Source organism: Podospora bellae-mahoneyi, chromosome 2 (genome assembly GCF_035222275.1).
Source record: "Podospora bellae-mahoneyi strain CBS 112042 chromosome 2, whole genome shotgun sequence".
NCBI classification, from domain to species: domain Eukaryota; kingdom Fungi; phylum Ascomycota; class Sordariomycetes; order Sordariales; family Podosporaceae; genus Podospora; species Podospora bellae-mahoneyi.
This window is the reverse complement of record NC_085881.1, coordinates 4,268,126-4,295,127: the sequence shown is the minus strand read 5'-3', so window position 1 is coordinate 4,295,127 and position 27,002 is coordinate 4,268,126. Positions and strand designations below refer to the sequence as shown.

At 53.2% G+C, this 27,002-nt stretch overlaps 9 protein-coding genes across 9 annotated transcripts; 4 read left to right on the top strand and 5 right to left on the bottom strand.

The window, feature by feature from the left end:
• Window positions 1-362: 362 nt before the first annotated feature.
• Window positions 363-2,481, bottom strand: QC761_211860 (uncharacterized protein; the record flags this gene model as incomplete). Its single annotated transcript, XM_062876919.1, has 2 exons — window positions 2,236-2,481; window positions 363-2,162 (listed from the first exon to the last, which is right to left on the bottom strand). The coding sequence occupies exons 1-2, from the start codon at window positions 2,389-2,391 to the stop codon at window positions 363-365; spliced, it is 1,956 nt and encodes a 651-aa protein (XP_062735563.1). The 5' UTR covers window positions 2,392-2,481.
• A 129-nt stretch (window positions 2,482-2,610) lies between these two features.
• QC761_211850 (uncharacterized protein) lies at window positions 2,611-3,768 on the bottom strand. The gene is made up of 4 exons (XM_062876918.1): window positions 3,519-3,768; window positions 3,443-3,456; window positions 3,361-3,386; window positions 2,611-3,307 (listed from the first exon to the last, which is right to left on the bottom strand). Exons 1-4 carry the CDS (start codon window positions 3,525-3,527, stop codon window positions 2,961-2,963), a joined length of 396 nt encoding a protein of 131 aa, XP_062735562.1. The 5' UTR covers window positions 3,528-3,768; the 3' UTR covers window positions 2,611-2,960.
• A 138-nt stretch (window positions 3,769-3,906) lies between these two features.
• On the top strand, window positions 3,907-8,634 carry QC761_211840 (uncharacterized protein; the record flags this gene model as incomplete). Its single annotated transcript, XM_062876917.1, has 3 exons — window positions 3,907-4,883; window positions 4,969-8,429; window positions 8,499-8,634. Exons 1-3 carry the CDS (start codon window positions 4,842-4,844, stop codon window positions 8,632-8,634), a joined length of 3,639 nt encoding a protein of 1,212 aa, XP_062735561.1. The 5' UTR covers window positions 3,907-4,841.
• Window positions 8,635-9,307: 673 nt separating this feature from the next.
• QC761_211830 (uncharacterized protein) lies at window positions 9,308-10,954 on the top strand (the record flags this gene model as incomplete). The annotated part of the gene is made up of 3 exons (XM_062876916.1): window positions 9,308-9,526; window positions 9,587-10,753; window positions 10,802-10,954. 3 exons carry the CDS (start codon window positions 9,308-9,310, stop codon window positions 10,832-10,834), a joined length of 1,419 nt encoding a protein of 472 aa, XP_062735560.1. The 3' UTR covers window positions 10,835-10,954.
• Window positions 10,948-13,746, bottom strand: PWP2 (U3 snoRNP protein; the record flags this gene model as incomplete). The annotated part of the gene is made up of 1 exon (XM_062876915.1): window positions 10,948-13,746. The coding sequence occupies one exon, from the start codon at window positions 13,744-13,746 to the stop codon at window positions 10,948-10,950; it is 2,799 nt and encodes a 932-aa protein (XP_062735559.1).
• Window positions 13,747-13,935: 189 nt separating this feature from the next.
• spn4 (Septin spn4) lies at window positions 13,936-16,050 on the top strand. Its single transcript, XM_062876914.1, has 4 exons — window positions 13,936-14,254; window positions 14,321-14,483; window positions 14,539-14,849; window positions 14,909-16,050. Exons 1-4 carry the CDS (start codon window positions 14,150-14,152, stop codon window positions 15,485-15,487), a joined length of 1,158 nt encoding a protein of 385 aa, XP_062735558.1. The 5' UTR covers window positions 13,936-14,149; the 3' UTR covers window positions 15,488-16,050.
• On the bottom strand, window positions 15,975-18,832 carry PKP2 (putative protein kinase). The gene is made up of 3 exons (XM_062876913.1): window positions 18,578-18,832; window positions 17,746-18,517; window positions 15,975-17,669 (listed from the first exon to the last, which is right to left on the bottom strand). The coding sequence occupies exons 2-3, from the start codon at window positions 17,925-17,927 to the stop codon at window positions 16,397-16,399; spliced, it is 1,455 nt and encodes a 484-aa protein (XP_062735557.1). The 5' UTR covers window positions 17,928-18,517; window positions 18,578-18,832; the 3' UTR covers window positions 15,975-16,396.
• Window positions 18,833-19,018: 186 nt separating this feature from the next.
• Window positions 19,019-24,094, top strand: UBP15 (ubiquitin-specific protease ubp15). Its single transcript, XM_062876912.1, has 6 exons — window positions 19,019-19,413; window positions 19,699-19,855; window positions 19,922-20,069; window positions 20,121-22,328; window positions 22,386-23,257; window positions 23,325-24,094. The coding sequence occupies exons 1-6, from the start codon at window positions 19,411-19,413 to the stop codon at window positions 23,435-23,437; spliced, it is 3,501 nt and encodes a 1,166-aa protein (XP_062735556.1). The 5' UTR covers window positions 19,019-19,410; the 3' UTR covers window positions 23,438-24,094.
• CNA1 (3',5'-cyclic-nucleotide phosphodiesterase (PDEase) (3':5'-CNP)) lies at window positions 23,979-26,940 on the bottom strand. The gene is made up of 3 exons (XM_062876911.1): window positions 26,036-26,940; window positions 24,450-25,962; window positions 23,979-24,309 (listed from the first exon to the last, which is right to left on the bottom strand). The coding sequence occupies exons 1-3, from the start codon at window positions 26,199-26,201 to the stop codon at window positions 24,294-24,296; spliced, it is 1,695 nt and encodes a 564-aa protein (XP_062735555.1). The 5' UTR covers window positions 26,202-26,940; the 3' UTR covers window positions 23,979-24,293.
• Between the last annotated feature and the right edge of the window lie 62 nt (window positions 26,941-27,002).

Here is a 27,002-nt window from a genome sequence, read left to right as displayed (position 1 = left end):
CAATCTCCCTCGCAATCAAACAACAAAATACCCTTCCGTTTCCACCATCCAGTTGCGTTTTGAATTATATATAGTCATTCCTTTACTATCAGGCTAGACTTTTCGTCCGGCCGTCATCCATGACGTTGTTTTCTTCACCTTGCCGGCCTTGTGTGTATCCTTCCAAAGAGGTATCCTTCCAAAGAGGAATCCGATCACCAAGACGACAACATACTGGTCAAATAAAAAAACGCTTCAGGTGTGCACCAAAGTCCAAAAAACATGATATATTTTCTCAAACTCTTCCCATTGTGTCAATCAGTGGCTGTACAGATTGGGCACCAAAAGCCGTGTCTAATATCCCACTCCCCTGATCAGACATCTCACCACCTCTTCTGTCCATAGCCCCCCCTATTACCCCCTCCCCTCCCACCACCCCTACCATTATGTCCCCCATTATTTCCCCCACGTCCCTGCTGCCACCCACCCTGATACCCCTCCTGCGGCCCCGTCGGCGGCGAAAGAGGAGGCGGCACTCCATGACCCCCCCTCCCAGCCCAACCCCCCTGAAATCCCATCCCCATTCCCGGAGGAGGAGGAGGAGGAGGAGGAGGAGGCGGCGGAATCCCAGAGAAAAACCCCTGAGGTATACCACCCGGTGGCGGAGGCGCAGGAGGCCAAGGCCCGGTGTAATTCGGCGGTGGCGGGAGCGGCATCGGTAACCCTGCCCCTAGGTAGTTCGGCGGAAGATATCCGCCGGGAAAGTTGCCTGTGGGCGGTACATAAACCGGCTGAGTTTGCAGTGGCGGCGGTGGTTGACTTGGATAAGCTTGATGGCCAGGTTGTGATATCCGATCTCTGGACGGTGGTGGGAAGTAACTTGGGCTTTTGGGGAAGCTTCCTATTGGGCTTCTGCTTCGGCCGCTGTGGCTACGGGATCGGGAGAGGGATCGAGAACGAGAACGAGACCTTGATCTGGACCGGGATCGGGAGTAACTCCGGCTGCGATGTCTTCTTGCACGAACGCCCCGGCTGGAGTGTGATCCTGATCTTGATCGTGACCGTGATTGATCAGTGTAGGATCTAGATCTGTTTCTGCTCCCGCTCCTGCTCCTGCTCCTGCTCGCATCTCTGCGTCGACGTCTAGACCGACTTCTACCGCTGCGTGGTGATTCCGAGACTCGCTGGCGTTTGAAAGCAGGCCGATCTGAGCTCCTGCTCGACACACTGTGGCCGCGGCGGCGTCCACTACGACTGCGAGATCGACTGGGTGACCGGCTGTACGAACGCGATGATCGCGTCTGTCTTCTTCCTCTATTATCATCCCGCTCGTTCTGTCGTCCACCGTTCCGCTTCCGCGCCTTCATGTTATTGCAAAACTGCCGAGACCAACCATAGTAGGTGTCACCTCCAATGATATCGCCCGTGATTTCGTCAATCTCGACCACCTCTCCCATCTGACCAATGTCTCGTGGCGTCTCGCCAAAGTCCGCTTCATTAGAGTAGATCTTGTCGATATCGAGAAGGAGGCTCTTGACTGCTTCCACTAGGTTCGGTTCCGCTGGTCCCTTCACCAACTCCAGCGGCTTGATTACCGACGGGTTTATCGACTTGGTCGAGTTCTTTTGGAGATGTGGAAGCCAAGTGCCTGCAGGAAGGTCGTACCACGGCACCGAAGGGTCTCCGTGCATTGCTGGCATGATGAATGGGGCTGATTTTGCCAGGTTAGCCGCAGAAGCGTTTGAGGCGACAGTCTGCTCGGCGTCCTTAGCTGCGTCCTCCTCGACTGGCGTTTCCACTGCTGTTCGGAGCTCGTGAATGTGTCCCTGGGGAAAGTACTGGTTTTCTTCCCACAGGCTGACCAGGTCTCGTAGTTTTCGAATGTGTTTGGGGCAATTGTTGAAGGCGGCAGCGCTCTTGAACAAAGCAGGCAATGCGGGCTCTAGCTTCTGGGCAAAGCCGTCATCGCGGTTTCGATACTTGACGTGATAGAGCAAGTCGTTGAGAATGTAGAGTATGTGTAGCCGGCGTCGCCTTGCCGAGGGCACGCGATACCTTGCTGATTGTGCGGTGACATCTTTGTCCTGGCCAATCGACTTGGAAAGGGCGACCAAGTATTTGCAAAAGTTGGAGATCCGGTTCGGCGAAGGAATCAGGTTGTTCAGAGCCCATTGTTTGCATCTCTGACGCGGTGCGACTTAGCCATCAGGTCTCTCAACGGGCAAACAAGCTATGGAACAAAGCGTATTATCAAACCTGGACATTGGTTGGCGAGCACTCGGCGATGGTCGAGTTGAGGAGCGCGAGCATAGACTCGATGTCATTGCGCGGACAGGAGACTGGATCAGGGCGAAAGAGAGCTGAGGTGAGCAGCGTCTTTGAGATGGTCAACTCTTTGGACGCCGACTCCATCGTGAAGGCTGGGAGGCGTTGCTGCCACGCTTGGGGTTCTGTTGATACTGAGTGAGCACCCTTGTGGTTTCGGTAGATTCGCAAATAATTATTTGGAGGAGGTTGAACCAAGTCAAGTCGCGCCAAGCCGGCTCACAGCACCCTTGCCCCGGCACAATAACCCCACATCTATGCATGCTTAATTCACCTAGTACAGTGTGCACACGGTGGGTGAGCCTCGGGGACAAAATATTTGCTGCTATGATTTGATACAATCTTCATTTGAACTGAGAAATGACAACTACCTTACCACGTGAGGCTTTTTGTTGCCAATAGGCAAGTATGTCTACCAAAATCTTCAGGTTGGATGAAGAGATGCTAGGTCTCTCATCATCGGAAGGACCAAATCGTGAGGGCTATTAATCAAGGGAGAGGAAGGTTGCTGCTGTCTTATACAATCTCAAATTTGATTCTGGCTTTCCCTCCGGTGTCTTCCGATGTTCGGCTAGTCAATGTCCACGACTCGTGTTCAACCCGTCATCCACCACCTGTCTGTCCACCTAAACCCAGCCAGTCCACCCCCAAACCCCTTATGAGAACCGGTCACCCTTCGGACTGCGGAACGGCACACTGGCTTCGTACTTGCTCTTCTCGACTACCCTCTCGGCCTCGGTAGCAGGCGCATGCCTTGTAGGCGCCGGATCATTGCCCGTCTCTAGGCTTGGTGAGCCGACTGTGTCTGTCCTCGCTGGTGTGCCCTGGCGAGGTGGGACTGAGGCAGAACCACCCATTGCTGAAGAAGAAATTGGCTGGGTCGGGACATTCTGCGAGTACTCGAGCGATTCAACCATGCTCTTTCTCTTGCGCTGCTCCTCGAGGCGAGCACGCCTGTCAGCATCGATGCCTTGCTTGGCGAAGTAGTATGCGCCGCCGCCGGCTATGCAAGGTCAGCAAGTGTGCTCTACGTGTTGAGAACTGGGACTGGTATACCCAAGCACAATGCGCCCCAGCCCGCCCTAGTTCGCCGTGTCAATCAGCAGGTTCGGCATGGAGTCCATATATCGGAGCGTACCAGAAAGATTTAACCTAGAGAGCGCAGGTTGTCAGTCGAAACTGCTACGTCATAATATCTTCTGAGAAATACGTACAGTGTTCATTTTGCTGTCTGTACCAGAACTATATGGTTTGGATGATGGTAGGAAGTCAACTTTGCTGTGAGATCCGTTGCGAGGGAGAGACAGAGAGAGAGAAAAATCCACGCCAATGTATGCAGGTCCCGAGCTATCTTCGTCTAAAAAGACCTTTGTCGACAATACTTCATAATGGGGTGATGTGCAGGATAAGGGCGTAGCTCCCGTCGACTGATCTGAGTGGTCAGTGCGGCACCGTAGAGTTGAGTAGGCCTCGGCCATTAGGGTCCCGCCGCCCGACAGCCTCAACGGCTTTGCCAGCGTGCAGCAAGCTTGGACCACCCCGCCATTTATAGTGGGCTGTGGCGCACCGGAACCTCACCACCATCTTGAAACAAGGATTTGTTGGGGGGTGCTCACCATGCAGGCCTCCATCTTTCTCTGATATAAAACACAGGCTCACCTGTTATTTACACATGGTCATTGTTCATGTACTCGTACCTAGTGCCTCCTTTTTTGTGATTTGACATGGAAAGAGCGTCCTCAGTGGCTTGAAAACGTTCACTGGGCCGCCTGTTGGCGCGGGCTCATTGCTCAATCCAACATTTGCGAACAATTTTCAGGGGAAATGACTCTGGCTGAGAACGCATTACAGCCAAGAGTTTCTGGAAGCAAGCTATGTGCATCGAATGGACAGGCACGACATTACACGGCCAATCCAGACCCAAAATTAGCCTGCCAGCAAAAGTGGCCGAAGTCTTCCATCTAGACTTCCATACGTGTTTCGCTTTCCAGAGTGGCTGCTTGCGGCGGCCAAAAGGGGCTCTTTACAGTCTAAGTGGGGCTGGACAGACGTAGAGTTACTAAAGTATGAGTTGTTCCTGTTCGAAACTTCGGATCAAGTGTGCGTCTCGGACCTCTCCTTGAAGTACCTTTACGGAACATCGTCATTCTATCCCCTAACACGCAGTCCCGGATCGGCCACGGGGCACTCACGTCCCCACTACCCGTATCTAGTATCCAGATCCAGCACCAACACTGCCCTGCCCCAGCCAAAAGAGCTCCCTCCACCCGCCCGCCGCAGCGGTTCGCATAGAACACAACCATCAACCGTCTCCCTTGGAATTTCGGGTATTGGCATTGACGATAAACACGCGACCGCTCTGCTCCTGGTCCGCCTCGCTCTCTCAACCGTTCTGCTACTCATCGCACGCTCCGTTCAGCATCACAACGATACACAAAACACCCACCAATACGGATACGCTCTGGCTGAAGGAGCTTCAAAGAGTGTTATGGGCAGAGCGATCCAGAAACCATAGTTCGCAACGGACCTTGATCACCATGGATCCCCCAGCTGACAACGGGACTGACGGCTCATCGATTGTGAGTGAGGTCAAAGGCGGTGTTGTTCTGGTGTTGCTGGGGTACTATGGTAGATCTCAGAGCTGACCATGTCCGTCTTTCACAGAGACCTGTCTCGTCGCTATTGGCAAAGTTTGAAGGCTTGACCACCAAGCCCGGCGACTCGCAACCCGGTACACCAACCCGAAATGTATCCCCAACCCCGGCGCCGGCGCCGGCCCCGAAGCCTGGTCGACTCCGTGAGCGGGATCCGAGTCCCTCGACCACAACCCCTCGCGAGCCCCCTCCAATACCAGCGATGCGACCCAAAGACAAGTTGACGCTCCAGAGCCTTCACCCTGCATCTGCGAACGCCAGTGCTTCGAGCTCGCCAGTACGAACTGTTCCTCCTCCTGTTAGCCCGAGGGCCAAACCCACGAACGCCCCGGCGCTCACCGTTGAGCCCCCGCATTCACCCCCGAAGAGAGGCGTAGGAGGCATTCCTACCGGTGACCGTCCGGCATTCGTTAGCACCGACTCTCTTGTAAAGTCCTCATCTCCGGCGAAGGCGGGGAACCAGTTCAACTTGCCGAGCAGAACTCAGACGCCATCGGCGGAACCCCGAAAGTCCCCGCGTGTGGCGCCTGCCCGCCCCCCGTCACCTCCTCCACCTAGACGGTCGGTAGAATTGCGGCGGGAACGAGAGATGGGCCATAAGCCAGTACCGCCTCCGATCAACCGGGCAGAGAAACCTAATTCACGTTTCACTCTGTTCGAGCAACCGAGCAGACCCGCTCAGTCGAGTCAGCCTATTGATATTCAGAAGAGGCCGAGTCCCAAGGTGTCACCTTTCAACAGTCCACCTAGCAGCGGAGGATCGCCAGATGAGGAAGATGTTCCCCCAGTCTTGCCTACGAGGCCGCGACAACAGCAACCGCATCACCAACAACAACATAGTCTTCACCAGCAGCACGGAAATCAGCATCAGCCCTCTGTCGGTGTAAAGAGGTCAAATACCTTCCACGTCGGTTTCGACCCGCCACCTCAGCACCATTCATTAGCCGCGAGGAGACGAGGCAAGGACGAGCCTCTAACACCGCAAATCACTGGCGACCGGCCTGCGCTGCCTGCACGACCACAGAGCATCATCGAGTCGGTCCGCGCTGCAAATTCTGTCTCAGCACCACCTCCACGGCCTCCACGGCCAGGAGTCAACACGAGCGTAGCGACAGCAATCCAACAGAAGCGGATATCCTCGACACCAGTAACACAGGCGCCCCCTCCTATTCCACGGCTCAACGGTAGGTCCGTGACGGCGGCGGATCGCATGCCCGGGAGAGTGTCCAACGAATATCACGCTCCACCTCCTCCAACACCCGTCGAAGCTAGGCCCGCTGAAGCTCAAATCGCGGGCTCACACAAGGCCGATTTGGGATATCCAGACGCGTCAAGAACGAACCGAAGCAAGCCATACTTGCATAAAGGGGCTCACGAAATTGCCACAAAATACGACAGCCGCATGTTTGATGTCTGCGGGGCCTTTGTCTGCACAACAGGCGGTTATACAAGGGCGTGGAATGTTATGGACGGGGAGCTGGTTATGAGCCTGGCCATGAGCGAGGGCATGAAGGGCGCATCCGTGGCCTTCAAACCGGGAGAGAGCGTCGACGAGGAGGGCGCGAGGATATGGATCGGAACCAACAATGGCGAGTTGTTGGAAGCCGATGTCTTGTCGCAAAGTATTGTCAACAACAGACCAAACGCGCACGGCCGCTACGAGATTATCAGGATATACAGGCATTTCAACGAGCTGTGGACTTTGGACGACAGTGGGACACTTCACGTTTGGGGGCCGGCCGATGGTAGCAATCTGCCCAGTTTGGCTTACCCTCCTACACAGACCTTTCGCGTGCCTAAGGGTCATGTATTTTCCATGGTGGTTGGTGATGAACTCTGGCACGCCACAGGCAAGGAAATCAGGGTTTTCCTACCAACTCTTGACGGCAGGACACAGTTCCAGGTTCTCATCCGACCTCTAATTCAAGATGGCGCTGGTGAAGTTACGTCGGGTACTCTTCTCGCCTTAGAGCCGGACAAGGTGTTCTTTGGCCACAACGACGGCAAAGTCAGCATTTATTCGAGGAAAAACTACGCTTGCCTTGGCGTGATGAATATCAGCCAATACAAGATCAACTCCCTTACTGGTGCGGGACGATACCTCTGGGCAGGATACAACACTGGCAAAATTTCGGTCTACGACATGGGCCAAACGCCATGGGCCGTTAAGAAGGACTGGCAAGCCCATGATAACCCGGTTGTGAAGCTGATCTCTGACCAGTCGAGCTTTTACAAGCTGGATCGTCACCAGGTGATCTCCCTCGGCGCGGATAATATGTTGCGTGTTTGGGATGGTTTACTTCAAGACGACTGGCTGCAGGCCAAGATGAAGCAGCATGATGCGAGGTACTGCCACTTTGAAAAGATCAAGGCGTTGATTCTGACGTGGAATGCGGGAGCTTCGACGCCGAATAGTCTCAACTATTCGAATGATGACAGGGTGTTCATCGAGAATTTGCTGAGGAGCAGTGACTCGCCAGACATCATTGTCTTTGGGTTCCAAGAGCTGGTTGATTTGGAGGATAAGACTTTGACTGCGAAGAGGTTCCTGAAGCCGAAGAAGAAGGAGGGGACGGATCAGGAACGGATGAGCCATCAGTATCGGAACTGGCTGGCGCATCTGAAGCAGAGCCTGGATCAGCATATGGATGGGGAGTTGTACCACGTGCTGCATTCCGCGCCGCTCGTGGGGCTGTTCACTGCCATTTTTGTCAAGGCCGACCTCCTGGGCCGGATCAGCAATCTTAACAGCGCTGAGGTCAAGAGAGGCATGGGCGGTCTTCATGGAAACAAAGGTGCCATTGTGGTGAGGTTCATGGTGGATGATACCTCGCTCTGTTTTATCAACTGCCACTTGGCAGCTGGACAGTCGGGGGCGAATCAAAGACACAACGACATTGCCGCTATTTTGGAGGCGTCCCTCCTGCCAGGTGAGAGGGACGCCTCGGTGCGGTTCGACAGCTTTGTCGGTGGCGGGGACGGCACAATGATCCTAGACCATGAGCTGTGTCTTCTCAACGGAGATCTCAACTACAGAATCGACACCATGTCGCGAGACACTGTCGTCACAGCTGTCAAGGCGGGCAACCTCGCCAAGCTCCTGGAGCGTGATCAGCTGCTCGTGGCTAGGCGAAGGAACCCCGGGTTCAGACTCAGGGCATTTGAAGAGCTTCCCATCACCTTTGCGCCAACGTACAAGTATGATGTTGGGACGGACAACTATGACACGTCGGAAAAGAGAAGAAGCCCGGCGTGGTGCGATCGGTTGCTCTTCAGGTGCGGGGCTGGCAGGGGAAGGATAGAGCAGTTGGATTACAGACGGCATGAGGTGCGAGTGTCGGATCACAGGCCAGTGAGCGGGAGGTTCAGGTTTGAGGTGAAGAAGGTGAGGGGCAAGGAGAGGGCACAGGTTTGGATGGAGTGTCAGCAGGAGTTTGAGGATCTGAGGGGGAGGGAGGGAAGAGGGGAGAAGTGAGTTTTTGTTCATTTTTTTTATTTCAACTTCTCAAACTTGGAGTAAGGACTAACACCCGCAAACAGATTCTTCTACTTGACGAACGTGATTGGGTACGACGAATCAACGGCAACACAGTTAATCGAGCAGCAGCAGCGGTCGAGCAGGTCTGCTGTTGGTAGGAGGAGAGATCATAGAAGTCCTAATGGACAAAGGGAGTGAAGAAATGAGAGAAAAGGGGGGTAATGGCGACAGCAGCGACGAGATAAACCGAACAGCCATACATACACCAACAACAACAACAACAACAACAAAAACAACTACATATATCGGAAGCATAGACAGGGGAAGCGATGCGTTTGTGGTGTTTTTAGAGAGCCTGTTTTTATGATTGCTGCTGTCTGCAATTGGATTCAAGATGGATGGGTGGTCAAAAAGACAAGATGATAGTTGAAGAGATGAATATCTAATGTGTAGATGGGATGAGATGAATTGAGGATGATATGACTTACATAATATAAAGGATGCTGTGTTCAAAAGGGTCGTTTGTTCCTGCATAATGCTGTGGGGTTGGTGAGTTCGATGATGTCATTGTTACAATGGGTGGCCAGCTGCGAGGATAGAACAAGTAAAAGATGGGAGCTATGGATGGGTGAGGCAAGTGAGAGGGTGATGAGATGGCGTAGATGATTAATTGTCGGTCTTTTCGGCCTCAGGCTTTGGGGTTGATTGCTAAGCATACCTTATAGAGGTATCACGGTCCCCTCTCGGTTCAACGTCAGTACAAGTTCTACTGGTCACTCAATACAACCTTTTCTCTGCAACACCTGCCATCTAATCCTTCTTGCCTTGATGTCAGCTCTCTGTACCTGCCGATAGGTAACTAACTACATGAATGACCTCCCTCCGTCTTCTCGGCTCTGCCCCCAAAGCAAGACACCTCGCCCGTGTATCACTCATCAATATTAGACCATCTCATCACCACCACCAGCTCAGGATGTCCTCTTCCACCCAAACAATGCACCTCTCACCCGACAACACGGGCCTCTGGGGGATAACCCAAACCCCCTCCGCCGCAGCCAAAACCTCGGAGCTATTACAGCAAGACATGGAGGTTTGTTCCCTCTCTCCCCTTTTTACCTAGGTATTTTCCCCATAGCTAACCCCCGAAAAGAACCACCACGTCTTCTTCAACCAGTCCGGCTTCCACAACCACATCCCCCACCACCTCCTCGCCTTGTACGGCACCGGCGCGGGGCCATCACACCTCCAGTCTGCCTATGACACCAACGCTTCGTACCAACGGCCGGTGTTGCCTGTTCATAAGTCAGTGACTCTCACACCGGAGACATTGACAGAATACTACGGTAAAGAAGAGTACTACCCGGACTTTTTAACATTTTTCCAATCTGAGATCGACCGGTTGGGATGGAAGGAGACAGTGACGAGGTATTTATTTGAAGAGGGGGAGGGAAAGGAGGATTTGATAATCAGGTTGTTTGGAGGGTTTTTGCACCCGCTGATTCAGCTCATGTATGGGCTTGAGTGGGGGCTGACTGGGGTGGTGGCGGAGGGGTTGGCGCAGGCGGCTGTTCATAGGGATGATCTCAGGGAGTTTTTGTTGACTGCTGAAGAAAAGGGACGGGGGCGGGAAGAAGGGGAGACGGTGCTGGGGTTGTTACGGGAGGCGGAGAGACTGAAAGGGGCGGCGAGGTCGGAGGATGGGAATAAGATCCGGGATGGGGTTTTGGTGCGGGCAAAGGGGGAGATGGTTGACTTGGCTGGGAGGGTCAAGGTGGGGGAGGGGGAGGTTGAGGGAAGGACGAGGGAGATGTTTAATGGGGCGGTTTATGTCGCGGCTGGGGCGGCGGTGAGCATGATTGACCGAAAAAAGGTGCCGAAGTTTGATTTTTTTCTGATGCACCATGTCAACGCGGCGCCGTTTTTTGTCACGATGAACAAGATGGATTGGGTGCCGGAGAAAACAAAAAGGAGGTTGTTGGAGTGGAAGATTAGGATGGATTTGTTGCAGTATGTGGCTAGGGGGTGTCCTGAGTTGAGGGTGGAAAGGTTGGAGGGGTATGAGCCGAAGCAGTTTGGAAAGGCGAAGATGGTGGAGGAGATTGTGAGTAGGTTGCATGGGTTTGGGGATGATGGGCATGCTATCAAGCTGGGGAGGGCGACGGTGGTTTGTAGGAATATTTGTGGGCAGTATGAAGAGAAAGAAGGGTTCATGATTAAAGGAGGGTTGTGGGAGAAGATATGCCACTTGATTGTTGACTCGGTTGAGGCGCCGGGGGAGCATTGGGTGAGGAGTGCCGGGTTTGAGGAGGCTTGGAAGGTATGTCTCTCATGTTTCCCTTTCCGAAGGCAGGCTAACAAAGAGCAGGACATACCCAACGTCGACGACAGCAAGTTGTAGAGAGAAAAACATAATGTGGTATCAAAATGGTATCAATCATTTTTTTCCGACGCCAGCCTTTTGCCTTTAACCTAGTATAACATAATATTAAACCGAAATCATCCGAATTCCCTTCACTCTATCCCGATCCACTCCCCTTCACTTTCTTCCTCCAGTATATCATCCATCGTGACCTCCTTCTGCGTCGACGGCAGAGCCTTGACCTCCAAATCCCCATTAGCATTCCATTCGATAGTCTTGGGCCCCTTTCCAGCCTGCGCCGCCTTGCTGTTGGCCTGCCCAATCAGGTACTCAACCGTGTAGACGTTATCATCCGCCAGCCGTCTAATCTCGTCCCTCATCTTGGCCACCGCCCTCGACACAATCCTCAACTCGACATCGACCTTGCCCCGGTTGGCCATCAACCACGCGCCGTGCTTGTCCACGAGAGCCTTGATCCACAGCATGCAGAACTCCACGTGAGGGGACTGCTCCGTCTGGGCGGCCACATACCGCAGCAGCCTCGCCACGTAAACAGTAGGGAAGTTTTCCACCACCAAACCAATATCTTTGTAAGGGATGGCCTGGAACACCCTTTGGACCAACCCCGCCTCATTGAGACGGAACGCCATGACCAGCGCCTTGAGGTAATCCTTTTCATTCTGCAAAACACCCAGCGTCGAAGCGGGCGTGATCTCTATGTTGAGATCAAACGGATCAAACTGAACGGTGCTGTCCAGACTGTAAATCAACAGGCCTTCTGTCGAGCAGGCGCAGAAGGATGTCCCGCTCGGCGAGAAAGCCACGCCCGTGACTCTGACCTCTGGGTTCTTCCTCCTCGCACCGGGATCGCCCCTCTTGGCGCCGGGCAGCGACCTGTCGATGCGGTCTTCCAGATCGGAAGCCTCGCCTTGGTCGTCGAGGAGGGCGGCGGGGCCGGCTTCGGTGACGAGCTTGCTGTTGAGGAACTCTTGCGTGCCCGACAGCGCGAGGTTGACGCTGACGGTGAATTTCTTGAGGAGCACCATTGTTGTGGCCGAGTAGAGGCAGATGTACTTGCTGTTGCCGCCCGCGAGGACGCAGGAGCCGTCCATGCTGTAGCGGATGGTGTTGAAGCTCTTGGTGCCCGAGACGTTGGCTGCCGTCCGGCGATCTGTGATTCTGCGGCCGCCTGATACATCGCGGCGTCCGTCGACACCGGAGACTTGGGTGGCTTCTGATACAGACCAAAACGTCAGCTGGCCGTCTAGTGTGGAGATGGCAATCTGTAGGGAGTCTGGTCTGAAGGCAATGTCCAAGACATCCGACATGAGCTGCAGAGGCTCGCTGGTTTGTGTTCGGTTGAAGATGGACCATATCCTGGCCGTCTTGTCCCAACTGCCACTAACCAAGAGACCACCGTTGGGGGCAAAGGCAAGCGAAGAAACCGGCCCCTCGTGCCCGGTAAGTCTATCTAGGAGCTGGCCGGTCTGGACGGACCAAATGTGAATGTCGAAAGAGTCGATAGAACCAGCCGCAACAACTTCGCCGCTTGGATCAACTGCCATGCAAGAGAAGGATAATCTTTCAGGGGCGGTAAACGTCCTGAAGTTTCTGTATCTGATCAAATCCCACGCTCTGATGGACCCGTCCAAACTGGCTGTGAAAAGAACATTGCCCTTCTTGGCGAACTCGCACGCTGTAATGCCGCTTGTGTGCTCGGTAAACGTTACTATGCAGAACCCAGACTCGATATCCCACACCTTGATCTTGCCGTCGTCGGCCGTCGTGACAATTCTTTGGCCATCTGGGGAGTAGACCAGCGCATTCATGGCGTCAAAGTGCCCTTGTTGCTTCAGGATGTATGATTCTGACTGCCACTCCCACACCAAAAGCTGACCCAACTTTGACGCACCGAAAGCGAGCCACTCGCCACTCTTGTTGATTGTTACGAAGTCGATTTCGTTTTGCGAGATATTAAGGGTGTGAATCTGGTTGAAATCGGGCATCTCGTACAATCCAAAGATACCGTTCGAGAAACCAGCGACCAAAAGATTTGATTCGGGGTGAAAGGCTGCGCATCGAAGGGTTGCGCCGTTTTGCATAAAGTAGTGCTTGTCAACGATCCGCCATTGCATATCCTCCTCATCCATGATCTCATCCTCGTCTTGCCCCGGCTTTGCGACATACTGCCAGTCAAAGACGGCTCCGTCCTTGCTGACTGTGTAGATTGTTTCTTGGTCCTTGGAGAACCAGGCAGCGACCACGCCCTGCTTATGTCCCGACAAAACCGTGGGCGTGAACCCTTCTTCTGCGTTCAAGCTCCATATCCTCGCAGTCAGATCCTTGGATGCGCTGAGGAAGAAGCGGGAGTCGTGCGACCACTCAATGTGCCGGACATCGTCAAAGTGTTGTGTGTGTGTGTGGTGGCGCACAAACGGCGCAAACTCGAGATCGCCTTCCTCGTTGGTATCTGGAGTCGATGGGACGTGCCAGACCTCGATTTTCCTCCCCAATCCAACTGCGAAATGGCGACCCGATGGCGCAAACGAGAGGGCGGTTACTTTTGACTTGAAGGAAAAGTGGTATAGTACGACACGACGCGGTATGTTGGTGAGAATGGCATGGCCATCTTCGTCGACAGAGAGGAGAATATTTCCCTGGGGGGTCAGGCCTATCCTCGAGATGTTCTTTCGGTGGGCGAAGGGGAGCGTGTATGACTTGTTGTCGACAAGGTTGAAGACTGTGACTCTGTTGCCGACAGGAGAGAAGAGATGGGTGCCGTCGGGACTGAACAGCAGATTGCCCTGGCAGTAGACTGTCCCCAGCAGATTGGAGAACTTGAAATCCGTCTTCATGGTCGGCGGTGGTGGTGTTTTCTCTACCGGGACGAGACTGATAACGATCAAATCAAAAAAATAACCTTGATAGCTGCTATCGCCAAGCTTGAACATTTTGGCGGGGTCGGCGAATTCTTTCTCCTAACATCCGATGTCTTGAATGCGTTTAGCTCGGCGAGGGACCCTTGGCAGCCCATTGGCGCTTGAGGCACTTCGTAGCTGGGGAAAGTGGAAAGGGGGTGATGGGGACCCACTCAATTTGCTTCCCGTTGCTCAGCCGTGGGTTCTCGTGCTGATCCGTGCACCACCTGCTGCATTGGTCTGGAAATTTGACAGCGAGATTCCCCTGAAGCACAGAGCTCTCCATTCTCTCCCACCGCCCGTAAACAACTGCCCGAGACGCATTTCCCTTTCCTGCGATACCCTCTTGTACTTCTACACGCTGTCCCCGTAGCAGCCGACACCCCAATCCTCACAAATACACGCTACATCCCCATCAACCTGTCGCGTCGACAAGATGGCCCCTTCTAACGCGGAGAGCGCCTCGCCAATTGGCATTGCCAACCTGCCCAACCAGCGCCACAAGATCGTTGCGAAGAGGGGCGCCGCTTTCACCATCATGGTGAGCATAACTGTTATACAGAGCTTGGGGAGGACGTTTGCTTACTATTGTCATTTCAAAATCTAGGTTGCTGGCGAGTCCGGGTTGGGAAAGACAACATTCATTAACACGCTCTTTTCCACCACCATCAAGAACTATGCCGACCACAAGCGCCGCCACCAGAAGCAAGTTGACAAGACCGTCGAGATTGAGATCACCAAGGCTGAGTTGGAGGAGAAGTTCTTCAAGGGTATGATGGCAAACAAAGTCAACGATGTCGGGATCATGGCTGACCTAGGTTCTAGTCCGCCTCACCGTTATTGACACCCCTGGCTTCGGCGACTATGTCAACAACAGAGACTCGTGGATGCCCATTATCGAGTTCCTCGACGACCAGCACGAGTCCTACATGCTTCAGGAGCAGCAACCCCGCCGTCAGGACAAGATCGATCTCCGTGTACACGCCTGCTTGTATTTCATCCGCCCCACCGGCCACACTCTTAAGCCTCTCGATATCGAGGTCATGAAGCGCCTGTGCTCCCGCGTCAACCTTATCCCAGTTATTGCCAAGGCTGACACCCTCAGTCCGGCCGACTTGGCCAAGTTCAAGTCAAGAGTGAGACACCTAATTTGCCCGTGTTTGACGGAGCTCCATGCTGACTCAACCGCTTTCAGATCCGCGCTGTCATCGAGGCCCAAAACATCAAGATCTACCAGCCCCCTATTGAGGAGGACGACGAACCAGCTGCCCAGCACGCCCGCACTCTTATGGCGGCTATGCCTTTCGCTGTTATCGGCTCTGAGAAGGACGTCAAGACTAATGACGGGCGTATTGTCAAGGGCCGGCAATATTCGTGGGGCGTTGCCGAGGTTGAGAATGAGGACCACTGCGACTTCAAGAAGCTTCGGTCCATCCTGATCCGCACCCACATGTTGGACCTCATCCACACGACCGAGGAGTTGCACTACGAGGCGTACCGCGCCCAGCAGATGGAGACGCGCAAGTTTGGCGAGGCCCGCCCCCGGAAGCTGGACAACCCCAAGTTCAAGGAGGAGGAGGAGGCGCTCCGCAAGCGCTTCACCGAGCAGGTCAAGATCGAGGAGCAGCGCTTCAGGCAATGGGAGCAGAAACTCATTGCCGAGCGCGACCGCCTCAACAAGGACCTCGAGCAGACTCATGCTCAGATCAAACAGTTGGAGGGCGATCTGGAGCAGCTGCAAGGCAGCGCTGTCCGCAGCCACGGGCGCCGCTAAACGGCAGTCTCCACCGGAGCTTTGGGATGAGCTTGTGGCGACTCTCAGGGGCTACCCTGCTTCAAACCACTGCCTCCGGACACCACACACATTTTGGCCCGTTTGTTTGTCCAAACAGTGACGACTTTCGGCCTTCATGGATATGCTCACGAATTTGCTATGGGGTGATGCGGCGGTGATTAAGCGGATTTGGTTGGGTTGCCTATAATCTCCGGGGGTTTCACTTTTCTATCGTTGCTGTTGTTTCTTTTTTTGCTCCGCCAATTTATTCGAAAAGGATGCGCAAGGTGTTCGGAGAAAGAAAGACTACACACATTGGGGGGAAAGGGGAGGGAAAAAGATATACTTGATATCTCTTTTTTGTCGTCCTGCCTTCTTCTCTTTTTTTATCAAACTTTTTTTTTTGTTTCTCTCGCAAAAGAAAAAGCAACTCCCCCTTTTTTTACCTCCTTTTTTACACCTTTTTTTGAGACTTAGTCACGATGTAATTTAGTCGTCTTTTAGTCGTCTGTCTAGTCACCCCTTCCCCCTCCCCCTTTCATGATACCAAATAATGAGAAAGGCTGTTACACATTGCGTGGGAGTTTTTGTTTGAAGATGCGGCGGCACTTGTAATTGCATTGCTGGCGACAAAGCGTGAGTAGACAAGCTCTGTCGGTTGAAAAGTATTTCAGCATATCAATCCAACCTGATTCTCTTGGTTAATAAAAACCCCAGGATGATTTCCAACCTTTATTGATTTCATTAGCAACTTGGTGTCTTGTGTATACATAATTCCCCAACCAAAATACCCGGTAAACAAGAGGTTTCAACAACCCTTTCTTCATTACCGGCCCCAGCTTTTTTGTCGTTGGTGGTGTTCAAAAGCGCTTTATATTGCTCGAGACAGGGAAGACCGACTGATACCCACTAAACGGCATCCATCGTCGCCCTCGTAGTCAGCTGCTCATTCTTGTTCCCCAGCTTGCTAATCTGCAAAAACGCATCCACCCCGTACCCCTCCAGGCTGTGTAGCGCCAGCGAGCCGGCCCAATACTCTGCATACACCCTGCTCAGCGGCAAGCCCATCCCCAACCTCAAATTCGGGGGCCTCGACGACAGACTGGCCAAGGAACTATACTTGGCCCTGTCCTCCCTTTCCTTCTCCTCCGCTGATAAAGACTGCACACTCTGATGCCCGTACTTCTGATGCAAAGTCTCAATTTTCTTGTTGCTTTCCGGGTTAATGTCGTCAATCTGGAGCTCCTGCATCGTGGCCGCCATCTTGGGGACTTGCCCCAGGTTGGCAAGGATTTCTTTTGACGCCGGACCCTTGGAGAAGGACCAGAGGTAGGGCATGCTCTCCCTTGGTATCCCCCCTCCTTGGTCAGAAATCCGGATGATGACGTGTTGGTTTGATTCGCAGATTGTGACCTCTATCGGGGGAGGCTGTGCCGATTTGTTCTTTGATTTCTGATGTTTTTCCACCACGGCTTGGACAGAATTCCGGAGGAGCTCCCCGATGATGTACTCGAGGTGGGAGAGGATGTACGGAAAGTTCGCCTCGAGGTGGCCGACGATTTTGATTTCGGGGAGGGCGATGTCAGGGCCGTAGGCGCGGCGGGCGATGGAGGTGACGGCGTCGCCGCAGCGGGAGACGACGTCTTTGGCTACGCATCTCAAAAAGACCTCGCCTATGAAGTCGGATTCGGAGAGTTTTGCCCCCGGGGAGAACCAAGGGGCGTGAAAGGTTTCGGTTAGGGCTAGGTGTTGTTCTGCTATTACTCTTCGGGAGATGCGAGAGCGGAGGATGGTGTTCATGAACTTGTCGAGCTCGGCCGCGTCTTTGAGGCCGTTGCACTCGAGGATACCCATAGCGAGTTTGGGGATGACGGTTAGGTGGGCGTTGAGCATGGTTCGGATGGTGGCACAGAGACGGTCATTGTCGTCCAAGTTTTTGACCTCGCGGACTTTGCGGAAGGTGTCAAAGGCTGTGTAGTATAGGTCGTATACTTCGTTGAAGTGCTTGTTGGTGACTACAACGTAGGGGAGCTTCTGCATGTCCCGGATACGGTGGGCGATTCGTGTTGGTAGCTCGGTCCGAACATAGTTGGCTGAGCTGATGAGTCTTGATTCTGTCAACGACCGGCCAAACACCATGAGCTGGCGCAGGCTGATGGGCCTGGCCTCTTTCGCAACCCATCTGCAAGGAAGAAGGTTAGAAACTGATCACTGGCTGGAGGTTTGGAAACATGGATCTTTGAGGTTGCGCAACATACTCATCCAACACTGACACCGGACGCCACTTTGGACTATGGGCATGACTTTGGCTGCTGCTATGACTGTGTCGCCGATTTGGCAGCTGAATGAGTGCCGCCGCCGCCGCGGCGCCCAAGGTTCTCAGCTCCCCCGCTCTACTACTCAACCGGACGGCGGCCGTGACATGTTGAAGGCGCCGCATACCGTCGGTGCCATGCGATGTGAAGAAAAAGGTGGCGGCCGAGATCGGAATTGGTTCACAAAGCCGTTCAGTATGAAGATGTCTTACATTGGGCGCGAAAGTGGAGAGGAGGAGGTGCTACAACATGGAGCAGGTTTCAAGGAGAGAAGGTGTTATTTCTAAAAGCACACGCACACGTTGCTCCGGCGGCCATGGTGCAGTTGCATGAGCTCTCTTTCAAAGACAATGATGTCTGCCCACAGTAGGTTGCAATGCGGCATGGGAGTCAGATCAGGCCCTCTCCCCCGAGGTAGGTCCTTCCTGACGGGAACCGGCATCTACCTAATTACCCCACATGTTACTTATGATCCGTGCGCCTGGCCTTGTAAGTCTTTTGGACATGTGCTTTCATCTGTTGCCGTTGCTCTGACAAGAAGGCGGTTGAACATGCTGTTGTTCGACTTTGGCTGAGGATGGCTTTCAGGTACTTGTCCTACGTATTGCCACTCGAGTTGTGCAAGAACTCAGCCTGTGCTCTGCGAGAGATGTGTCTTGTGTGGCTGAAAACTATTGCCGTTGGCCCAGACTCAGGCTTGAATATCGCCTCATTCCTAGCTCAGAGATCAGTCTCTCATAGCTTTCATCTTTAGAAAAAGACATATAGAACCTACCATAGAGAATCTAAGCTCATTTCACTGCTTGTAAAGCTGAGTGTCATAGAGCCTTGAAAGCACAGGTGTGTGCAAGTAGGTACACTCACACGGTGCTCTCCACTCAGCTGTCTTTTGAAAGAGCATGGACACAACATACCTCATACCTGTAGTCTTTGGCAAGCATGTCTTGTGGCTATAGAATAAAAAGAAGAATCAAAATGTTAACTTTGCATCCATATTATTGGAGAAGGATTGATAGCGACATTGACAGCGTTTTGTAAGCTGTTGTGGATATTCTCTTCTAGTTCATTGTCCCCACGTCATGGCGGGGCTCAAACTGTGCATGTTAAGGAGCTACATGAACTGGCTCTCTGTACAATAGTGGTGAGCGTGGTGAACGCCACATGCACCGGTTGTGACTTAACAGTCAGGCCAAGCCCAGATGCTGCGCCCGCTTGGCCATTTGGCAGCAGAGAGGTTCAGGTGGGTTTCTTTTTGCCTTCCCCAGATCCCATTCCACCTGGACATATTTCCCCAGTCCACCACGAGTGCCGGGCATCCAACCCTTGATCCCGCCCACCTGAAGCAAAGTCGCGATTCCAGAAAGAGACGTGTTCCGGCCCCCCCAGAATCTTGGTGAATTTGGCCCCGTAACAGCTACTTGCAGTTGCTGTGCCGGATCGCCCGACAGCCGTCAACCACCCAATCCGTGGACCCCTCTCTCCCCACTGGCTCACAAGGAAGCTTGACAGTCGCCAGCAACCTTCGTCACCTGCTCACGACGTCGCCCCTTCCCAAAGAAATCAACGTTGCTCGTCAGTGACTGCCAGAATAGCTTTTGGTCGTAGGATATGGTAAGCCTTTTCCTTGTTTGAAGAGAAGATTCTGCAGGTACAAGCAGGCGCTCGTTGCTTGCTTTTTGACTTTCCCTCTCACTCTTGCACTCTCCGCTTCTGCTTTCTCGACAACCACTCCTCCCCCTCCACCAACAGCCCTTGAGCAGTTCTACACAATACTCTCTGCGACACATTTCCCACCAAATCATTTTGCAACTATTCCCCAAGATTGCCGTCATGACTGGGCCCGATCCCCTCCTCTCGGCCACGCCAATCCCCGGCTTTGCTAACCTGACCCTTCAGGCCGACAACCAGCACAATGGCGACGCTGTGTCGCCGAATGCCATGCTGCTAGACCAACCCGAAGAACATATCGTCGAGCCAAACGGCACCGAGTCCGAAGATGTCGCCATCATCAACCCCGACAGCATGGAGACGGATGTTGTACTCGCCACAGATAGTATGTTTGAACACACCCGACATGCCACTTGTTGTCCCACGCCTGGCAGTGCTGACCCCGTGATAGATGATGCCATGAAGGAAATAGTGCTTCCTCCACTCGCCGAAGAGCCCCGGATTCTCGAAGATGTCGTCCACACCTGGGAAGTGCAAGGATGGCGCACGATGAATAAGAAGGAGCGAGGGCCCATATTCCAGGCTGGAGGTTACCCATGGTGAGCAATGGCTATCTGATTGGTTTTGGTTTTTTTTCTGACACTCGACAGGCGGATCCTACTCTTTCCACACGGCAATAATGTCTTGGACCAGTGCTCTATTTACCTGGAGCATGGTTTCGACACCAACAGTGTTCCCGACAACTGGAGCTGCTGTGTGCAGTTTGCCCTCGTCCTGTGGAATCCCAAAGACCCATCCTTAATGTTTCATCACTCGGCGCATCATCGATTCACCAAGGAGGAGAGTGACTGGGGCTTCACTAGGTTTCTGGAGTGCCGGAAGATGTTCAATGTTGTCTGGGAGACTGCAGACAGGCCTCTGGTGGAAAACGATGCTGCCAACATCACCGCTTTCGTCAGAGTTGTTGAGGACGAAACGGGCGTTTTATGGCACAACTTCAACAACTACGATTCCAAGAAGGAGACTGGCTACGTTGGTCTTAAGAACCAAGGCGCTACCTGTTACCTCAACTCACTCCTCCAGTCATTATACTTTACCAATGCTTTCCGCAAGGCCATTTACAGCATCCCCACAGAGCACGAAGAGGATATGAAAAACAGCGCTTATACACTGCAGAGACTCTTCTATCAACTTCAGACTTCGAACGTCGCTGTTAGCACCAACGAGCTCACCAAGTCTTTTGGCTGGGAAACGCGGCACATTTTTGAGCAGCAAGATGTGCAAGAGCTTTCTAGGAAGCTCATGGAGCGTATGGAGGACAAGATGAAGGGCACCGACCTGGAAAAGGCGCTTCCCATGATGTTCAGCGGCAAGATCAAAACCTACATCTCCTGCATCAACGTCCCCTACGAATCAAGTCGCGTCGAGGACTTTTGGGACGTTCAGCTTAATGTCAGCGGGAATGCGAATCTGCTGGATAGTTTTCAAGACTACATCCAGGTGGAGAAGCTCGACGGAGAAAACCAGTACTTTGCCGGAGACACGTACAAGTTGCAGGACGCCGACAAGGGAGTCATCTTCAACAGCTTCCCAGACGTCCTCCATTTGCAGCTGAAGCGGTTCGAGTACGACATCAACCTCGACACTATGATGAAGATCAATGATCGCTACGAGTTTCCCGAGGAGTTTGATGCCTCGGCCTATCTGTCAAAGGAGGCCGATAGGTCCGAGCCATGGGAATACGAGCTTCACGGTGTTCTGGTACACAGCGGTGATCTCAATGCGGGTCATTACTATGCGTTCCTGAAACCAGAAAAGGATGGCTGGTGGTACAAATATGACGATGATAAGGTCACCAAGGCCACGAAACGCGAGGTCCTGGAGGAGAACTTTGGCGGCTTCTACAAGACAACTGGTGGCCGTCCCCAACTCAATGCCAAGAAACAACCCATCATGCGGCCAAACAGCGCCTACATGCTGGTTTACATCCGGAAGTCGAGGTTGGACAAGATTCTCTGCCCTGTCACGCCAGCCGATGCTCCGGAACACCTCCAGAAAAGGTTCGAGCAAGAACATGCTGCCCGTGAAGCTAAGCGCAAGGAGAGAGAAGAACAACACCTTTACCTCGGGGTCAAAGCCGTTACAGATGAGACATTCAAGGCTCATGGCGGAGTTGACCTGACGGCATTTGATGCCGCCGTGGGTTCGGAGCCGGGCTCCTACAAGCAGTACAAGCTCCTTCGCACGGCGTCAATGGCAGACTTGGTCAACGAGATAGCCGCCGACATTGGAGAGGATCCAAGACGCGTGCGATTATGGATCATGGTGAACCGGCAAAACAAGACAGTCAGACCAGACCAGCCAGTGATGGATCTTCGCCCGACAGTCGAAGAGACGTACAGCAGAGCCACGGCACACCGGGATCAAGCGCTCCGTGTGTGGGTTGAAATTGCTGACGAAGTCGACGCTGATGGGGCTGCTGTCTGGCCGACCTATCCCGGGCTCCCGAATGGTGTGGTTGTCAAAAATGACTTGATTCTACTCTTCCTGAAATGGTTCGACGTCGAGTCGCAGTGCTTGCGGGGTGTTGGCCACATTTATTTCAGCAAGGAAAAGAAGGTTGAGGATCTCATTCCGGTCATTTTGAAAAAGATGAACTGGGGCGAGAAGCTGCCCAGTGACGAAAAGATCATGTTGTGGGAGGAAATCAAGCCTAGCATGATCGAGGGTCTCAAGGTCAAGCTGACGCTGAAAGCTGCCGAGCTTCAAGATGGAGATATTATTTGCTTCCAGCGAACCCGTGATGAGAAGAAGTACAAATTGGGGCTCGGCGCCGAAAGGCAGGGCTCTGAAGAAACGTAAGTTGTTATTCTGATCTTCTTTTCGAACACAGTGGCTTACTTTGTCAGGGTCAGGGCGGTCGATCGCTACGAGGATGTTCGGGATTACTACGACTTTCTCAACAACAAGAAGAATGTGGATTTCCACGCTCACCCCCAGAAGTGCGATCCCAAGCAGTACCCGGAGTTCAGTCTGGTTCTCAACACGAAAATGAACTACGACAAGCTGTGTGAGAAGGTCGGTGAGAAGCTCAACGTTGAGCCAACGCACCTGCGGTTTTACACGGTTAATGCTAGCTCTAACAACCCCCGGACGGCGGTGAAGCGTGGGCATCAGTCGTTGGCCAACATCCTCATCCCGGCCGGTTACGGACAACTTAACATGAATCAGCGTAACGATGCTCTGTATTTTGAGGTGCTCGACATGAGCTTGGCCGAGTTGGATACCAAGAAGAGCATCAAAATCACGTGGCTGAGTGAGGGCATCACCAAGGAGGAGCAGTTCGATGTCTTGGTGCCCAAGAGCGGCCAGGTGGAAGACCTTATCGAGGCTCTGGTCAAGAAGGCCAAAATTCCCAGCGAGGAAGAGGCGGGCAAGATCCGTGTCTATGAAACTAGCAGTCATCACAAGTGGTTCAGAGATCTGGCCAGAGACTATTCGGTGCTCAGCATTAACGATTACACGTCGGTGATAGCTGAGCGGATGCCCACTGAGGATGCTGCGGTTTCGGACCAAGCAAACTTCATTTCCTGCTTCCACTTCCACGGCGAGCCCAGCAGAGCGCATGGAATCCCGTTCCGATTCTTGGTCAAGGAAGGAGAGAAGTTTGCCGACACCAAGAAGCGGCTGGAACAGCGCACTGGTATCAAGGGCAAGAGTTTTGAGAAGATCAAGTTTGCTGTGATCCGGAGATCATCATTCTCACGACCTCAATATTTGGAAGATGGTAAGCTTTATTTCGGACCTCTCTCTCTCTGTCTTTGTTTATGGCGGCTAACATGTCGTTGATGTAGACGATATTCTGTGGGACATTGCAACGAACACGGATGATCTGTTGGGATTAGACCACCCCGATCGGGCACGAACAACACGGAACGGCGCTGGAGACTTGTTCCTCAAGGGCTGAGTTTTGAAAATTTGGAAGTAGTAGACAAGGTGCGGTTATTGTTTTATGTAGATGATGATCGTTGTTGCTGCTCGATGTTGTTAGAGACACAGCGGCAGCGCGTTGTATATGTACATCCCTGTCAGTGTTTTTATCGGGGCGCTCGTTTTGTTAGCTTGGGTTTTTTGTTCTTTCTTTTTTGTTTTTTTGGTTTTCTCAGGCCTATTGATGGAAAGAAAAATGGGGCATTCAATTGTTTTCTGGGATGATGGATGGTGTGTGTGGTTGGGGGTTGTTTTTCATTTTGTTATATTTGTGAAGTCGAGAAGAGTGGAGGAGCGTGAAGGATACGCCCTCGCCTCCTTGACTAAGGAGGTTTTGGTTGTGCAGTATGGGACGACCTGATGGCGAACATGTGTGTGTGAGAGAGAGAGCAAGCAAAGATGGACGGACGATGGATGGATGGGACTTGGTTCATAGGGAGGGGCATGAGTGATAGGAACTTGTATGGATTGTTATTTTTAACCTCGTTTGTTTTGCATGTGACCGCAGTGAAAGAAAGGTTTGCAACAAATACCCGATATATCTGACATTACTTTCATACGGATACTGTGTGTGATTTAGGTGTGAGAAGTTGAGAGAGAGGAAAAATATGTAGGTAGTATCTTTCTCGCCGCGACCCTTTATTGAACACACACCCACACACACTCACACAACACACACACACACACACACACTGACTTGGACAGTACACGGATCCAGCCCATCATTCATCCACTTAACCAACCAACACAGCCAATTCTTTCCCCGTTTCCTGATCACCACCTCCATTCTTCTTCCAAAAGCCAAAAACACAAGAGCAAAAGCTCGGAATCGACTACCGCTTGCGATCCCTATTTTATTCACCCCTGTATTAGTACCAAGATACCCCGTATTAGTTTCTCGCAAAATCAACCAAGCCAAAAAAAAAAAAAAAAAAAAAAAACTCTCATGACTTGGAGGGAAAGGGAAAAAAAAAAGAGAAAAAACTCACGTGCTCAACCTCCTACTCAGCGTCTGCAACTTCTTATCCTGCTCCGCCTCCCTCGTCGCCCGCTCCAGCGCCTGGGCGTGCTCCTCGTCCTTCTGCTTCTGCACCTCGTCATGGCTAGGCGGCAGCCTCTCGTTCTGAATGTCCACCTTCCTGGCGTCCTCAAAGCTCGAAATCGCATTCTTGATCCCCTCGGCGCCGAGCATCAGCGTGCCGGCGGGCAGTCTCCCGCCGCTGACCGTCTTGAGCTCCGACACCTTCTCGGATTCCTCTCTCAAAACCTGGAAGACCCTCGACAGTCGTCCGATGGCCAAAATCTTGTTCTTGATCGCACGTCTCTTGAATTCGATCGATTCCGGATCTTGGCTCCCGACGCTCGAGGCCGAGGGCAAGGGGGGGGATACTGGACCGGGCGAGGAGGCGGATGATTCCTCGCGGAGTTCCTCCTCGGAGCAGGTTGACAGGATGGCAATCAACATGTCTGTGATCTTTTCTCCCACGAAGGGCAGCGACCAGGTGAAGACATCCATGAAGTTGGGGAGCCAGTACGGGTGGGGGGTGCAGTTGAACTGTCTAATGTTCATGACGTTGTTCTCGTACTTTAGAACCGCCGCCTTGTTGTTGTACACGTCCAGATAGTTGGGGGCGGAAAAGATGGTCATGACCGAGGGGAAGCCTGTTGTGCGGGTCTTACGGTACATTCGGTACCCCGCGTCCTGGGCCTCGTGGGCGCGGATGACAGAGAGCAGATTGTTCTTCTCGAGGAAGTGGCAGGCGGCCGGGTAGGAGAAGAAGTAGGAGCAGCCGCGGACGTGGTTGTGGAGGAAGTAGTCAGTGGTTTTTTCTTGGCCAAAGTCCTCGAGGGGGTCGGCCCAGAGGATGTCGCACATTAGGCCTTGGGTGGGCGGTTCGCGGAAGCGGTCGATATTTCTAATGTCATCCAGCGTGTGCAGCTCCGGGCTGAGACCGCCGTGGATGCACAAAAACTGCTTGTTCATGACAGCCGCCAGCGGCAACGAACAGAACGACTCCATGCATGCCTCGTAGATGGCCTCGGAGTACTTGTGCTTGCACTCGAGCTTGAAGGTGAAGTAATCCGTCAGGTGGCGACACTCGTGGTTGCCACGCAGCAGCCACAGAGACTTGGGGTAGTGAATCTTGAGCGCCCACAGGTACAACACGCACTCGATACTGAAGTAGCCACGGTCGACATAGTCGCCCAAGAACAGATACCTCGTCTCCGCCGGGTCGCCGCCAACCTCAAACAGCTTCATCAAGTCGTAGTACTGGCCGTGGACGTCACCGCAGACGGTGATAGGCGCGTCCATCTCGAGTAGGTTGGGCTCGGCGCGGAGGATCTCGGTGCCCTTCTTGAGGATCCATAGCGCCTGCTCCTCAGTCAAGCGGCCCTCGCGGTAGAAGTGCTGCTTTAGGAACTGAATGTTGGGCTTTTGTTGCGACTCGTCCTCGAAGAATTGGTCGTCGGTGGGCTTGTACATGGCGGGAGCTTGCACATCTGGATGGGAGCGGGCGGGGGGGGAACAATGTCAGTACCAGTACTTGAATGGGTCGAGAGGGTTGTTCTCTACCTTTGCAGACTCTCTCCTGGGTGCTGACCTGAGTGCCATCCTCCATCACATGAATGGTAAAGTCAATCTCAGGGAGCGGCTTCTTCTGCTGTATGGCGCGGATGGCGTTGTCGACCTGCTGGGTGCGGGGGTCGAAGCCCTGGGCGCCGGCGTCTTCGGTGTCCATGTTGATCGACGTCGTTGAGAACTGAAGAGGCTGGGGGAGTGGGAGGAGGAAAAGATATTATCGACTATCGATACTCTTACTATCGGCGGCAAAGAGGGAGGATTACGGGGAGTAAGGCTATAAAGGGGGTCGCCGGTTGTACAGTCGGTCGGGCTCCCCTTAAAATGTTGCAGGGTGCGGGGGGTGTGTGCAAGTCGCCAAAGCCGCCGTTTGATTGAAGTTTGAAAGCGGATTTTGGGATTGTCAGATGGGTAAGGCTGAATGCAAGCAGCAGTTGGGCGGTCGGCGGTCGGAGAGAGAGAGAGAGGCGACTTTCCCAGTTGGTCCTCTTGCGAAGGAGCAAGGAGAGTGGGTGCGGGCGAGCTCCAGAAAGTTGCTGGGGCGGCGGGAGGAGGGGAGGGGTACCTTGGTTGTTTCACCGAATTGGCGGGAGGTGAGCTGTGGTTGGGACAAGACTGGCTTTTCCAGAAAGCTGAGAAAGGCGGAATCGGGTCTCGTGGTCCTTTTGCCTCCCTCTGGTGTTTGTTGCTTTCAAAGCAAATCACCAATGATGCAGTTATTCAAAGGTATAATCCACCCAACTTCTAACACTATCACGGTCCCCTGGCTCTATAGTGGGGGGGAGAATAAAAGAGGCCCGCTTCTGCTAAAAATGGGCTCAGGTCTGGCCCATTCAGAAGGCCCAACAGAGAGTCTTTTGTCAAGTAAATACGTCTGGAACACTGGAGGTAGACACGGGGCACAGGCAGCTTGATGTAAATGCTATCGCGTGCCCGAATTGAGAGAACGTTATCGGCAGGT